Source organism: Prionailurus bengalensis, chromosome A3, assembly GCF_016509475.1.
Source record: "Prionailurus bengalensis isolate Pbe53 chromosome A3, Fcat_Pben_1.1_paternal_pri, whole genome shotgun sequence".
Classification (NCBI taxonomy): Eukaryota; Metazoa; Chordata; class Mammalia; order Carnivora; family Felidae; genus Prionailurus; species Prionailurus bengalensis.
Genome location: NC_057354.1, coordinates 21,808,134 through 21,822,607, shown reverse-complemented (window position 1 = coordinate 21,822,607; position 14,474 = coordinate 21,808,134). Strand labels below are relative to the sequence as shown.

Sequence of the window (14,474 nt, the reverse complement as noted above, 5' to 3'; positions counted from 1 at the left end):
TGAGCCTGCCTCCCTCCTGGCCCCCTCCCGGGGCAGAGACTCCAAGAAAGAAGCCGATTCACTCTCCTTGGCTCCCTGTACTCCCTGGGGCGGGGCGGGGGGGCCCTCTTCTTCAGGGGTGGGCGTGAGGTGCTTACTGGCTACACCATGTATGCCGGCGTCTGCAGGGACAAACGGTGCTTTTCCTTTCTCTCCCCTCTCTTCCCCTTCCTCATAGATTCGCCAGAGGGTTCACCAGATCCTGAACATGCGAGGGAGCTCCATCAAGATCGTCAGGCACATCATCAAGGGTGAGTTGGGTGCTGCTTGTGTCTGGGGCTCTGGGAGAACTAGGTGATGCTTACTTCTTGAGTCTCTGTCGTTACCCCTGGATTTTGGTGCACAGCATTGTCGGCACTGCAGGCTTAGGTGTGCCGTCGTGTTCCCCGTGTGTCCAGGTCGTCTTTGTCAGGATACCGAAGACTAGCCTGCGCGTTCTGTGCCTCTGACCCTTCACTTCCAGGATTTAAAAGACGCTTCACAAATCAGAGACAGCAGTGCTTAGAAACATTTGTTAAAAATTAAAAGGAAATAAGACAAAACACGAAACAAAAACTCCCACTTCCAAACTGCGTGCCGTGGAAGGAAATTGCTTTCTTGGGAGAAAGAAAACAAGGAAGTAACAGGAAATACCCGGAATTAGGCAAGACAGAAGGATGTGAGGCTTAGGTACTGTGGGGGAGCAGAAAGAGCATAGCTGCCTGCCAGCCTTGGCTCTGCCTTCCCCAGCTGTGCGAATGTGACTTAGAAGAAATTTTGCAAAGGCTCAGGAGATACGACGTGACCGTGTCCGGTCTAGCGCTCGGCTCTCAGATAGTGCTCTTGTCAGGTGAGCGTCCCTCCTTCCCTCACCTACCCCAGGGAGTCAGTGCCTCCGATGCTCTTCCATCTTTGGGACCTCGCTCAGCCGGAGTGGCTCCCCAGGCCTCCTTTGGTGGGCAGGTTCCCAATCACAAGGGTACCCGAACTGGACTCGGGGGCAGCCGCGCCCGCCGGCCACTTAGCCCCGACTTACACACATGGCAGTAGAGGCCCGTATCGGGCTTCGAGGAACTGATAACGACAGAGTTCAGGGAGAGCCCGGATGGGCTGGTAGCTGCGGGCAGATTTTTACTTTCCCTCTCCGGCCCTCGTTCTGCCCATTTCCAAGGTGAGGGATTAGGCTAGATTTACTCAAGGGTGTTGCCTGTGGTGGCCTATAACTCCCATTACAGGTGGGAGATGAAAGGTGAGGATAAATGGTACATGTAATAAAGTGAAGAGAAGTTAGGAGCCATGGTCTCTGGGATCCGGCTCCCGGAACTGAATCCTGGCTCTCTTCCCTACTGTGTTACCTCAGGTGAGATACCCAGTTGCTCTGTGACCTCATAGGATGGGTGAGAAGATTAAAAAAGATGATAGACTGAAAATGTCTGACCCTCAGTAAGTCCTCTGTAAATGTCAGCTGTTATGAGTATTATGAAATACGGTGATGATAATTGTCATCGTCATTATTGTAAGTGAGGCCTGGCTCAAGTCCGACGGAAGTCTTGTGAAAGTGGCATCGAGCTGGGTCTTGGAGGCTGAGACGAGGACGACTCAGATGTGGGAGCTGGAAACCCCATGTTTAGCCCAGCCGCCCCATGGGGCCATCGTGTCTACTTTGCAGGTGGAGAATTTGAGGTATTGGAATCTATTGTTTTCTCTCCCAGAGAAAGAGGAAAAGCCGTTCGTGAACCGAGCCCAGCATCCTGCCTTCCACAGTGGCATCCCGGGTGCTCCTGCTCAGTGTCTCGTTCGCATGAATTACTGCTCAGCATGTCCCGCCGCCTCCTCCCTAAGGTGTAGCTGTGGTGATTTGCAGCTCTAGCTTTTAAATGGCATTTACTTTTAACGCCCACTTGTTCAATTAGAACTTTTTATTGCTCTCCGCTCTCCTCTCTTACGCTTAGGCTCCTCCCTGCACCTCCATCCCTGTAATCAAAACAGGGACCTTCTGAGGAAGAAAAGGTGTTTTTAACGGGTACTGACACGTAGTAGGTGGGTGTTTTTCTTTGTGAAACCCTAACACGTATACCTGAGGTTATCCGGAGTGGCCAGCCTCGCGAGCCAGCCTCTGCCTCCCTGGGATCCAAGTCCAGCCCCCGAGGCCTCGTGTACGCACAGGGTGCCGAGTGGAGTTTCGCTGATTGAGCGGCCTGCACAGATGCCACTTTCACTTCCGCCACCCTTGGTCCTCTCCTCTGTTGCTTTCTTCCGCCACAGCCCCAGGCCAGCCCTCGGTCCTCCCTCCGTGGCCCAGCCCCGCTGGGGGTGGGGGGGGCCAAATTGGGCTGCCTCCCCACGCCATCTTGAATCCGAGCCGTCCTCTCCATCTGTTCCTTCCCATCAGAGCACCCAGTTTATTTCCTCCCTAGCCCTTATCACAGTCTGTAATTGTTTTTATTTATGTCTTTGTTTACTCGCTTCGTGTGTCTCATATGTTAAAATGGAAGCTCTGTGACGTAGAGACATTGTCTGGCCCGTAGAGACACTGTCTGGCCCGTTCACCGGGTCTCCTCAGCACCCAGAGCAATGTGGGGCACGCTATGGGAACCCAGTGAATATTTTACATACAATCGAATTCAGCCCTACCCCGGGGCACATTTCATTTGGCTAATGTTTGCCGACACTTTCCTCAAGGCTAAGCAGGGTGCTAGATACTCTGCTGCCATGTCACAGAGCACCTGCCCTCATGGAGTTTATAGTCTTCGAGGGAACGTAGACGCATAGGTGACCAGCCATAATTCAAGCCGAATGAAACACACGCTCCAACAGCTACTCGGCTGGCGCTGCTGGGTGCCGGGCTCTGTGTTCAGGACTAGAGGTGCAAAGAATAAGCAAGGGCTGCGTCTTTGAGGCGTTCACAGTCTGGTGGGGAGAGCTACGGGAAACTAATTATAACGTGATAAGTGCTAGTTGAAGTTGCGAACGGTGTGCTAACGGGGTGGTAAGGAGCAGTACTGGAGTCCCAGGCCTTACTGTGGAATCCCACAGGAGGGACAGGCTCCTCCCCAGGACTGGGACCGTGTCCTAGAGGGAAAGGCACATCCCAGGCAGAGAAAGCAGAGGCCCAGGGGGAAGACAGGACATCGGTGCTTGTGTAAGGAATAGAGAGGGGATACTTAGGGCGCCCCTGCCCAGGTCAAAGAGGCTCTCACAGGACACTGACCACTTGAGAAAACCAAATCCCTGTTCTCTCCAGATGGAAGGTTAAGAGTAAAGGATTCTTGAGCCCAGTTCCACCTGCGTGCCCCCACCCTGGCTCGCTCCCCCTTCGGGGAGCCCTCCGGCCTGTGGTGTTGGGTGTTAGACCTGAGCCCTGTGGCCTGCCTCCCCGGAGAGCACCCAGGGTAGTGTTGAGGTCGGAAAGGGGTCAGGCTACCACGGAGAGTGGCGGCTAGGCTCTTCTCAGGCCCTCCCTCAAAGGCCTTCACTCCCTCCCCCTTCTTCCTCCACCCTTCATTCCATCAAAAAGCATGAACAAAACAAAGCCTCATAGAGAAAACCAGCTCATCAGTCTGTCCTCTTTGATTTTAATTTTGTTTTTCAGTTTGGGCTGCTTCCTTTTTTTTAACATACTAATTAGATGCAAGCTTTTTCTTTGATTTTATGGCCTACATATTTCCTAAGTTTTGCTGGCAGGATGACAGCTGATGTATCCCTTGAGGTCTCAGGAAAACGCTGATGAGGCAAGCCCAGCAGGGGACTTTTCCCCTTGTATCTCAGTCCCTTTCTCATGATTTTCCTCCCTCCTTTTCTATTGGGGGTGCCAAGAGAGCCGGGAATAATTGATGGCTCATTAAAGTCCCTCTTTCTGCAGACTGCTTACTCGGCGCTCCCAAAGTCCAGCCTTGCCTGGAGCTGGCAGCGGTTCCGGGCCCGAGGACTGTGGTGCCCACATAGGAGATGATGGTCTCCTTGCTGAAGAAGGGCAGGCCACACCATGTACTCTGCCTGGGCGGTGACAGTCTTCCTGCCTTTCGTCTTGTGCCTGGCCCGTGACCAGTGCAGAGCAGGGGCTCAGTTAATGCTTACTGGGGGCACGCGCTGAGGTAGTGCTTCTGGCTTCTTTGTGCTGTTCCAGAAATCCAGGACCACAGTAGGTAGAGTGGTTGCCCCCAAGCACGTCCTCTGTACTCCTGTGTGCCGGGCTTTTCGTGTATCTTCTCTGGTTCTCACAACTGTCCTAGGAAGCAGGATTACAGTCTCCATTTTACAGATAAGAAAACCTAGGCTTACGGAGGTTAAGGGACATTACCCGAGTCGCTAGTGATGTTGGAGACTGGATCGAAACTCAGAACTATACGCAGCCGGTCTTCCATTTGGCAGAAAGAAAACCTCTAACGTTGTGGATTGCCTGATGCGGTCTTACCATCTTTTAAAAAGAAAATTTAGGGCGGCTGCCTTTATAGAGCACCTGCTTGGCGTCACAGGGCACTGGGTGGGCTCCTGAGATGAATGAGACCCTTAGTAGGGCCTTTCCCCAGGGGCACACAGTCCTATCACAGGTGAAGAAACTAATCACTACACAAAGCAGAATGTGAATCGCGAAGGCACAGTTAATGCTGCTGCACCTTAAAAGGAGCCTAAAGATCCAGAGAGGCTGCACAGAGGAGGCACTTTTTTTCTTTTTTTGGTGGTAGTGGTAAAGTATTGGTCAGGTTTACCATTGCGACCATCACCACCGTCTGTCCGCAGAATTAATTTCCATCTTGCAAAACTGAAACTCTGTACACCCTCACTCCCCATACTCTCCTCCCCCCAGTCCCTGGCAGCCACCCTTGTACTTTATGTCCCTGTGAAGCTGACTGGCCAAGAAGGTGGCTTGTGGAAGCACGTGAAGGCCCTCTGTGGGCAGATGTGGCTGTCCGTCATCGCACAGGCAGCTCCTTGGATGCGGCCTAGGAACCGTAACCCGGAAGTACCTTTTAGTATAAATACTTGTGCCGAGGGTTACCCTGGAAGCTGCGGGCCAAGTCTCTTCAGTGTCATAGTCACTGATGAAAGTTGCCGGAGGACCACGTGGCTGCTGGGCTGCTGTGCCGGGGAGAGCTCAGAGGATTCCTGACTCAAAAACTCTTTCATTGGTGGCAGAAAGACGGAGCCCAAGACTTCAAAATGCTTTCAGAAATTGGCTCCTGGCCCTTTGATTTGCTTTTGTTCTTTATGGCTTGAAATCTCCTCTAGAAGCTCCTAAGTATGTATTTCCATTTGATTTGGGGCTCTCGGTAGCCTGAGCGTTGTCTGCGATTTGGAAACTGCAGAAGCTGGCAGGATTTCTCTTTTGATGACATGTGGGTGTGGGTGTGACTTGTACCAGGTCATGGCTACCATGACCACTAGGGCGTTTGGAGTCAGGAGAGAATCCTGGAGAGAGGCCTGCATTTAACCTTCGGCAGCTACTTACTTTCTCCAAGCCACAGTCCTTCGTCTGTGAGATGGAGATAACCTGCCTCAAAAGGTTCTGTGTGGATCAGGAGAGGTACCGTACGCGCAGTGCGGACGTGGGGCTGGCACATAGTACGTGCTTGATAAACGTTAGCTACCTTTACTGTTGCCATCAGTGTGTGAGCCCTTCCAGCGATAAATAGATCTGAGACACACAGACTGGCATGATTGTCTGTGTAACTTTGGGTAAGTTAGTAGATAATACGTTTGAGCCTGTTTCCTCTCTGTGAAAAACAAACCTGAAGTGACTATTGTCCCTCGGGAAGGCTGAAGTTGAACTACAGTCAGGTGCCTGGGACAGAGTACGTGCTCAGCAAATGGAGGCTCCTTCCTTCCAACTTCCTTGGCCTGATCCTTTGACCTGGAGCTCGCAGCAGCCTGGACTCGGGGGCAGGCAGGAAAGCCGGTGGACCAGCACCCAGACCAGACTCCTCAGGGCCTGGTGGCGGGGAGCACTTTTCCAACCAGATGACCCTGTTCACATGATAAGCAAAGGATATGTTTCTTTCTCCTTTAAATGGGTTTCATTTTAATGAAACCCCTGATGTCCCGTTGCTGCAGATAAGTGTTCTTCTCCTAGGGAAGTGTGGCATCAGACCTTCCAAGTTCATCGTTGTCATTAAGGAATGTGTTAGACATGGAGTTTCCTTTCCCAGGTCCTCGTCTGTGGTGATGTCTGTGTCTTCCAGAGTTTTCAGTGTGAAAATATTCTGGGTATCCTTCTTCCCTCCCCTTCCCTCTTCCTCCTGAAAGATGACCAGTTAAAGCTTAGGGTTCAGGGGTCTGAACCAGGCTTGTGAGCACGGCCCAGGTCCCTGTCCTGAAGACACTTATCCCCATCCGCCAGCCCAGGCCCCTCCCTCTCCCTCTTAACATAAACAGAACAGCTTGTATTCCATGTCTGAAGAGTAAACCTGCTGTCTGAAGTTTGCTTTAATATTTATGCGTTCAGCACTGCTGCCTGTTTTTGAGCTCCATCAAAGCCTTTATTATAAGAACATTTGAAAATGCTGGGGAAGTGGAGAATGGAGTTGATGTGTGCACCCTCTTTCTCACTCTCCCCGGCCGACTCACCCTCTTCTCTCCCATTCTCCCGCCACTCATAGTTCCCCCTCCATCTAGCATCTTTTTCCCGTACTCACTCTTCCCCTCTTAGACACACACACACACACACACACACACGCAAAGAGAACTCTTCCCCAAGACCTCTGGGAGGAATCTGTTCAATATTTATAAACTGCTGCGGCAGCTATAATAACCAGAGGTAGCTGGCACCACCCAGATTTGCTCCAAATAGGATTCTCCTCTGGAAACAAAGAAGGAGTAGGGGTAAGGGGCAGAGGGCGCAGGGCACAGCTGGTGCCGGCTGCCAGTGGCAGTGGAGGAACATGAGGGCCTCGGCAGACCTGGCTCCGGGCCTGGCTCTGTGGCTGGCTTGCTGTGGGACCCTGGCTGGTCACCTGCCCTTCAGAGTTGTCCTACATTTCTGAGAGCTCTGCAGTTCTGACATTCTGACCCGCTCCACATCTGGGGCCAGTGAGGCCCTTTCCCACAGGACGTGGCGTCTAGAGACGTACCCTTAGGAGGACTTTGTAGCCAGAAGCCCTGTGGGGCTGGACTGCTTTGGAGTACTCACAGAGCAGTGTTCCCCCCAGAGGATGGGGAGCAGCAGGGTGGGATGTTGCTTAGGTAAGAGGATGCCACTTTGGGAACTGGCTCCCCCCAGCTCTTTTAGGTGCCTTTTTCACACACGTTTTGGGTTGAATTTCAGCTTCCCTGCTGTCCCGGACTTGGGGCGGTTGCCCCAGTTCTCTAACACGCCTCAGTTTCCTTGTCTGCAAACAGAGATGGCTTCTCTCCCTGCGGGATGGCCGCAAAGATCAGGCGAGCCGCCAGACGTCCTTGCCCGGCACATGCTGTGTGGGAGACACGCTGCACCTGCACTGTTCACAACCCGTTTCTAGGGAACAGCTACTCCGGTGGTTTCGTCCTTCCCCACAGAGAGTGACGGGAGGCCGGCCGTCTGAGGGGTGCTCTGTGCGCTGCGGTGGCTTGTGCTTTCCAAGGCCTGTATCGATCAGCAAGGGCGCCGATACAGACTTTGGTTTCCTTTACCGTGTGGGTCTCTAGAAAGAGATTAGGTCCCTACAGGGAAGCTGGCTTGACTTGGAAAATCACTGCCCCAAAGGGTCAGACTGTTTCTCCACTTCCCTCCCTCCTGGGTCTGAGAATACATTAGGAGAGCAAAGTGTTAGTTCAATCCATTAAGACTCCTGCTTCCAGACCATGCCTCTGGGGGTATTAAATGCTGTAATGGTCACTTCTGTCTCTCCTGGGGCAGCGACTAGATCATTCACACGTGAGTAAGAGATAGCATTTATGTAAAGCCCCGTAGCCGTCTCCGCAGCCCAGATCCTGCTCTCCCGTCACCCCAGCCCTCTCTTTAAGAGGCCTTAATAGAAGGCATCACAACCATTTGCTAGTGGAGGTGATGGATGCATCTAACAGAAGAGGATGATTTCCAGGGGGAGACACACAGCTGGCACATGTCTGAATCCCAAATCCCGTTTTCCGGCACATGTCCAAAGTAATAAAGAGGAAGGAGGAAAAATGAAGAAGTGGCAGGAGCAGAATTATTCCCCAGCACGGGGGGGAGTGGGGGGGAGCAGGGGAGGGGTTGCACACTCTCTTGTCTCTCCCCAGTCTTTGTCTGATTTGGATCAGCAGATGTTTTATTATGTAAAAGCTTCTTGCCCAGAGTTGTCTATTCTACCTGAAACTGCCCAGTCCGGGGAGCAGGGAGCGGGGCAGGGATGCAGGCCGTCACCCTGATCCACCTGCTCTGAGAGCCGCTTTACCGCACCACACGGACGGCAGACTCTGCTGGGCGTTTAGCTAAAAGTAAGGCACACACACGCCTCTGCCTTCCTGGAACTCCCCAGCTGGAGAGAGAGGAGAGCAAGTGCAGGGTGGTCCAGAAGTCAGGCCTGTGATGGGGACCCTGGCCTGAGGACAGGAGCCGGAGGAAGAGATGACCGGGCAGGCTTCGCAGAGGAGATGGCTCTTAAGATGGGCCTGCAGGGGCGCGTGGGGTTCCACGTGTGACATTGCTGGCTAGAGCCAAGGAGGCTCAGGGAAGGAACGAGTGTGCCTCGAATTTCGGTTATTTGCCAAGTACCTTCCCTACATTTTCAGAGGACACCCCCAAGGTCACTTAGGATGGTGCTCCAGAGACGGGTCCAAACCCAGCCCACCACGTCACACCCCCTCCCCGCCGTGGGTCTGCGGGCAAGAAGAGTGCTGTCCTCCCTTCCTCCACATTCTGTGTCCCTGCTCCTGGACCCGGGTCACTACAGGAAGCCCATCCATGCCCCGCACCCCAGTCCCTAAGTTCTACATCGTTTCTGCCTCGTAGCCCCCCTCCTCCTAAAACCAGGGTGACTGTGTAATTTGAGGGGATACTTTTGAACATGAAATAGAGAGCTGGGGTAACGGGTAAGTCGGTCACGTGGTGACCTGTCCTGACGCTCTGATTGTGTTCTCTGGACATCTGTCCTCACTGTCATCCTTGTATCTTCCTCCTTCTTGGAGTATTTTCCTTGCCTTCCCGCTCTGACTGAAACCCACCTCTCCCAGGGGTGGGCCCTCTCTGGCACTGGCTGTTTTCTCCCACCGGAGGCGTGGGAGGCGCACCTCGAGATCCTTCTTTGTCCCACCAGCCCATTTACCTGAAACCCCCAGCTGTTTGAGCTCATGTCCGGGGACTGTACCTTGACCCCCCCCCCTCGGTGCAGCGCCTGCTCCCCTCATCCTTCACTACTCTGTCATACCTCTTGGTGATGTGGCACCCCGCTTCCAGCCTGTCTGTGAGTCCTGCTGGATCACCTTCAGAATGCATGTAAAATCGGAAGACTTCTCACCCCCTCTGTGACCTTCTTGGTCCCAGCCACCATCAAATCACATCTCCCCTTCTGCCCTTGTGCCCTTCAGGGCATCTCCCACACAGCAGCTGGAGTGAGCCGTCACTCCTTTGCTTACAGCCCTCCCACAGCCCTGGTTACGGCAGGGGGGGGAAGGCCAGAGTCCTTGCAGCGGCCCCCAAGGCCCTGTGGCCTGTGCCTGCCTCTTCCTGTCCCCGGTGCCGAGCTCCGGCCACAGGGACCTCCACACTCACTCCCCACCGGGCCGGGTGAGCTCCCCGCTCGGAGCCTCTTTGCCGCTCGCTCCCAGACGTGCCCACGTGAATTTGTTTCAGGTCTCCGATCAAATCTCCGTGAGGCCTTCTGACAGCCACCCTGTGTCGCTTACTTGTGGGCTGTTTCCCCCACTAGAGAGCAGAGATTTTCGTGTATTTTGATCATTACTTTATCCCCATTGCCTCAAATCGTGGTTCTCAGGCTTGTGTGCGTTATCATTACCTGGACAGCTTGTTCAGACGGACTCTGCTGGGGCTACCAAGTAGGTCTCGGTCGGCCCCCAGATCTGCGTTTCTGACAAGTTCCTCCATGGTGCTGCCGCTGGTCAGGGCCCACGCTCTGACAAACGCTGGCCACGCAGGCGTCCGCTGCCTGTGCACTGAGTGACCGCGTGAGTGAGTAAAGGGTGCGGCCAGGGAGGACCGGGAGTCGGCAAAGGTGACTTGGGTTCACTCATCACCTCAAACGCAAGACCGATGAGTTTGGCCAAGCTGCCACTGTGGCGGCCGTTAGAGGCATTAGAACAGCACGTGCCTCGGCGGGAGCCGGGACCTAGGGAGGGGTGCGGAGGGGCCCAGCCACGACGGAGCGCACCCCTCAGATCCATGCCTAACGCCGCCTTTGTCTCCCCAGAGTACGCGGAGAACATCGGGGACGGCCGGAGCCCAGAGTTCCGGGAGAACGAGCAAAAGCGCATCCTGGGCTTGCTGGAGAACTTCTAGAGACCCCTCGGCCCCATGGGGGCAGCATGGACTCTCTCTGGGCCTCCCTCCCAGAAAGTTTTTACACAGCTCAATGTGACTTTTGGACGAATTAAAGCTAGTTTTGGTAGCCCTGGCTGGCATTTTTTGTCGCAGAGCGGTATGCCGGTGCCGTTCCCCCGGCACTTTCCAGCAGCCGTCATGGGACACAGCTGAGGAAGGTCAGTGGTTGGCCTCACTCTGCCAGTGAGGGGACTGAGGCTCGGAGAGCAGATCAGGGATAAAGCGGGTCAGCATAAAGCGACTGCTTGGCCGCCGTGAGGCCGCCAGCCTGAAGCTGGGAAGCTGGAGGGGGGGGGGGGCATGGACCAGGGACCGCTGTGGTGCTGCCGACCCTGACACGAAGAGTGACGGGTAATGCCAGGCATGTGGCTTGTGCAGAAGCGCCCGTGGGGAGGCTTCCGGGGCACAGTGGGGCCAGCCTCGGGGAGCACAGCCCCTGCAGCAGCTTTTGGAAGCCCGGCCGCACGCCAGCACCACCGGTTGGGAGGGGAGCCTGAACAAATGTCCTCGTCCCCCACCCCCCACCCCCACCCCAGAACAAGGGAATCAGGATCTCGGGTGTGGCCCAAGTGCCGGTGTGGTTTTAAGCTCCCGGGCCGTTCGGCGCGTCGGGCTGAGCACCGCTTCCGGAGAGCAAACAGGCCTCGGGTCCGCCGGCGGCCTTGGCAGCTCGGATGCCCGACTCTGCCTGCCTCCGTCCGTGCAGTAGGGGCGGCTCTGCCCATCTGGCGCCGGGAGGACGAACGAAGCCATCTAAGCGATGCTGGCTCCTTTTGTTCTTCCTCACCCGGCTGGGGCTTCAGAATCGCCATTTCACCCGTTTCTCGGGGGTTGTGAGAAAACCGGCCTCCTCTGCGGAAGTCAGCGGTCCGTCGGCGTGTTTTAGTCTGTCACACAGTAGAGTCCTCACGAGGGAGGAGGAGGAGGAGGGGGAACAACCAGCTCAGAAAAGCAGTATTTCGCTAAACCGGAGGGTCCGGCCCAGGGCGGCACACCCTGCCGGGGCCTGTGGCCAGCACCGATGGCCAGGCGGCCCGGCTCTGGCTTCCCACCGAACCCCAAGAGCAGGGCTCCAGGCCGCCGCCACCATCTGGCCAGAGCGGGCGTGTGCCAGGGGAAACGCGGCCGCCCTTGCAGGCGGCCGCCTGAGAGGGCTCCGAATAAGACGGCGCCGGGCAGGCGGTAGAGCGTCGAGCGAGACGACCCCCGCCAGCCTGGCGGGGTGACCCGCGGCGCGTCCGTCCTTACCGTGAGGCGGGCGTCCCACCTGAGAGATGGCGGGCGGCGACCGCAGGTCCTAGCGCAGAACCGGACTCACCTTACAGGCTCGTGTCGGGTTCAGGCGTCTGGGTTCTTTTCATTTCCTTTCTCTCTAACGGTGGCGGGCGGCTACCGTGAATCGGACACCTGCTGTGTGCCACTTGCTGCGCATCCGGTCTCTTACCGTGGGCCACGTCGTTATCCCCAGTTTACCGAGGCCGAGACGAGGTCCCAGAGAGGGTGAGGAGCGTGTGCAGGACCCTGTGGCCAGTGAGCAGCAGCACCTACGTTCAGAGCAGGGTCTGCCTGAGCCCGCAGTCCGTGCCCTCCCCGCCACCGGGCTCTGTCTGGGAGACCACCACGATCACTGACGGACGGCACTCTTCATCCCGCTGGCGGCATGCGGTGGGATGGATTCGGAGAATAGAGCACGTCCGGGTATAAACTACAGAATCATGGGCTTTCTGAGCTAAGGATGGTACTTCAGGGAGCATTAGTCCTTCAGCTTTCCTTTGTTTCTCAAATTGTGTTTGTTCTCAGCCAGGTATTGCTCGTACGTGGTACAGAAGTTCCAAATCTAACAAAAAGCTTTGCAGGGAAGAGTCTCCTCTCCCATCTCATGACCCCTGGGCCTCCCTTTCCCAGGGGGCAGCCGCGGTTACCTGGTCGTCCATCCAGAGCAGTTCTGTCCAGCAGTTTCCAGCCGCCTTCTCCCGAAGCTCCAGGTTTCCCACAAGCACATCAGCCGCCAGCATAGAAGGGGGTGGAACCTGGGGGGCTCAGTCAGTTAAGCGTCCGACTTCGGCTCGGATCGTGATCTCGTGGTTCGTGGGTTCCAGCCCCACATCGGTCTCTGTGCCGACAGCTCAGAGCCTGGAGCGTGCCTCGGATTCTTTCTCCCTCTCCCTGCCCCTCCCCCTCTCGCATTCTCTCTCTCTCTCTCTCTCTCTCTCTCTCTCTCTCTCTCTCTCTCTCCCTCTCTCTCAAAAATAAGCAAACATTAAAAAAAAATTTTTTAAGAAGAAGGGAGGGTGGGTATGGCTCTGGGCCACTCACACTGCTTCACCTACGGTCGCTCCTCTCCCCCTTGCTTCCTGTATGGGGGGGGTGCCTCCTGAGGTCTGGTTAGACAAGTCCCTCTGCTAACGGCAAGTTTGAACCCCTGCTTTCACCTTACAAATGGGGACATGGTCCCCCTCCATCAGTCTGGTGACAGGAGGGCTTATGGGGAACAAGAGGTATATAACCCCTTAGGATTCAGAAGCGGTTATAGTTCAGAGGTGCAGGGGTCAAGGAGACGGGATGAGGAGCCCTCTTGACCCTCTACTTTCTGATTTTAACAACCCACCACCCAAGGAAAGTAAGAAAAGCTTTGAATGAAGACAAGGTGAAGATCCTCATCACTGACCTGGCCAACCCATTGGCTCCTGGGGTGTGGTCCTACCTCTTCCCTCTGCTGAGCCTGAGACCCTGTCTGCCTCACCAAGCAGCCCTACCCCTCCGGAAGGACTTCTCGGGCTTCCTGTAAAGGCCACCCTGGCCCTGCGGTTCTGAACTTGATTCTGTGTCTGCCGGCTGTGGGGGCTTCCAAGCTCTTCCCTTCAGACCAGGCTCCCCGTGGCCGTCCTTGCGCCCATAGCTGAGTGGTACCAGCCCCTCGCGTCCCAGCAGGACAGAACGCCCTTTCCTATCCAAACATGGCAGTAAGGTAGCCCTTAAGCAAAATTAGCCAGAATTTCTTCACGACGGAAGTGAGCATTTCACGTACCTCTTCCTGCACAGCTTGCTGCTCTCTTTTAGTGGTTAGCACGCCTGAATTCAGTGGCAGCAAGATGGGCCATGTCTAATTTAAAGAGATTTGCATGCAGGCCACATTCCTCTTTATCTGCGGGGGGAGGTGCTTTGTCAGGGAAGCTGGGAGCCACCCTTCAGTCACCCCCACAGCAGCGCCGGTGCCCAGGTGGCATCTTCTGTCATTACCAAGAGCATCAATGTAGTGTCAACAGGGAGACGAGACTCACTTTCCTCAAGGCAAAAACTTCTTGATTAGATTTCCTTACCCGACAGTAGAGGTAAGAGCAGAGCCACATTTTTCAAACTGCCTTCCTCCTTGGTACTCACGCAAAGTGGTTGGTGCCTCAGCGGTGGGCCTTCCCGTCTTTCTGTGCTGAGGAAAAGGCAAGTGATCTCCAGCCACCTTTTCCTTGATAAGGTGACACGTGCCCTCGGTATAAACCTCAGAAGGTCCGTAAGGGTATCCGGGGTGTGAATCAGCCAGCTGCACCCCCTGGCCCCCAGCGCCCCTCCCCGGAGGCCACCCCCTGCTAAATAGCTAGAATATCCTTTCGGGGACGTGTTTTCAAGTGAGTGAACGTACTTAATACAGAGGGTAGCATAGCCTGTTCTCTGCCCTCCACCTTGCTTTTCGCTCTGCAGCCACCAAAAGCACACAGCACCCCCCCCCCACCCCCCGCCACCCTCGTGGCCCTGCCGAATTTAACCACGCGCACGGACGTTTAGGTGTCTCCGATCTTTGGCTAAGACAGTGCTGCAGTGGACGTCCTTGCAGAGAACGTGGTTCCGCACGTGTGTGCCTTTAAATTCCCAAGCAGAATTGCTAAGTCAGAATGTGCATTTTCCACCGTGATGCGTATCGCCACGCCGCCCGCCCTCCGTGGCTCGCGTGTGCGCGCGCCGCCCCGCACCCTCCCCCACGCAGCGTCAGCCCTCGTGTCTCTGCCCCTCC

General features: G+C 55.5%; 1 protein-coding gene across 1 annotated transcript in view; it reads left to right on the top strand.

Annotated features, from left to right (window-relative positions):
• The window catches only part of CTNNBL1 (catenin beta like 1), a 162,817-nt gene extending 152,282 nt beyond the window's left edge, over nt 1-10,535 (top strand). The window contains exons 15-16 of the mRNA XM_043602403.1: nt 218-290; nt 10,338-10,535. Of these exons, the coding sequence (XP_043458338.1) occupies nt 218-290; nt 10,338-10,426 (162 nt within the window). The 3' untranslated portion in view covers nt 10,427-10,535. The remainder of the gene's footprint in view (nt 1-217; nt 291-10,337) is intronic.
• The last annotated feature ends 3,939 nt before the right edge of the window (nt 10,536-14,474 follow it).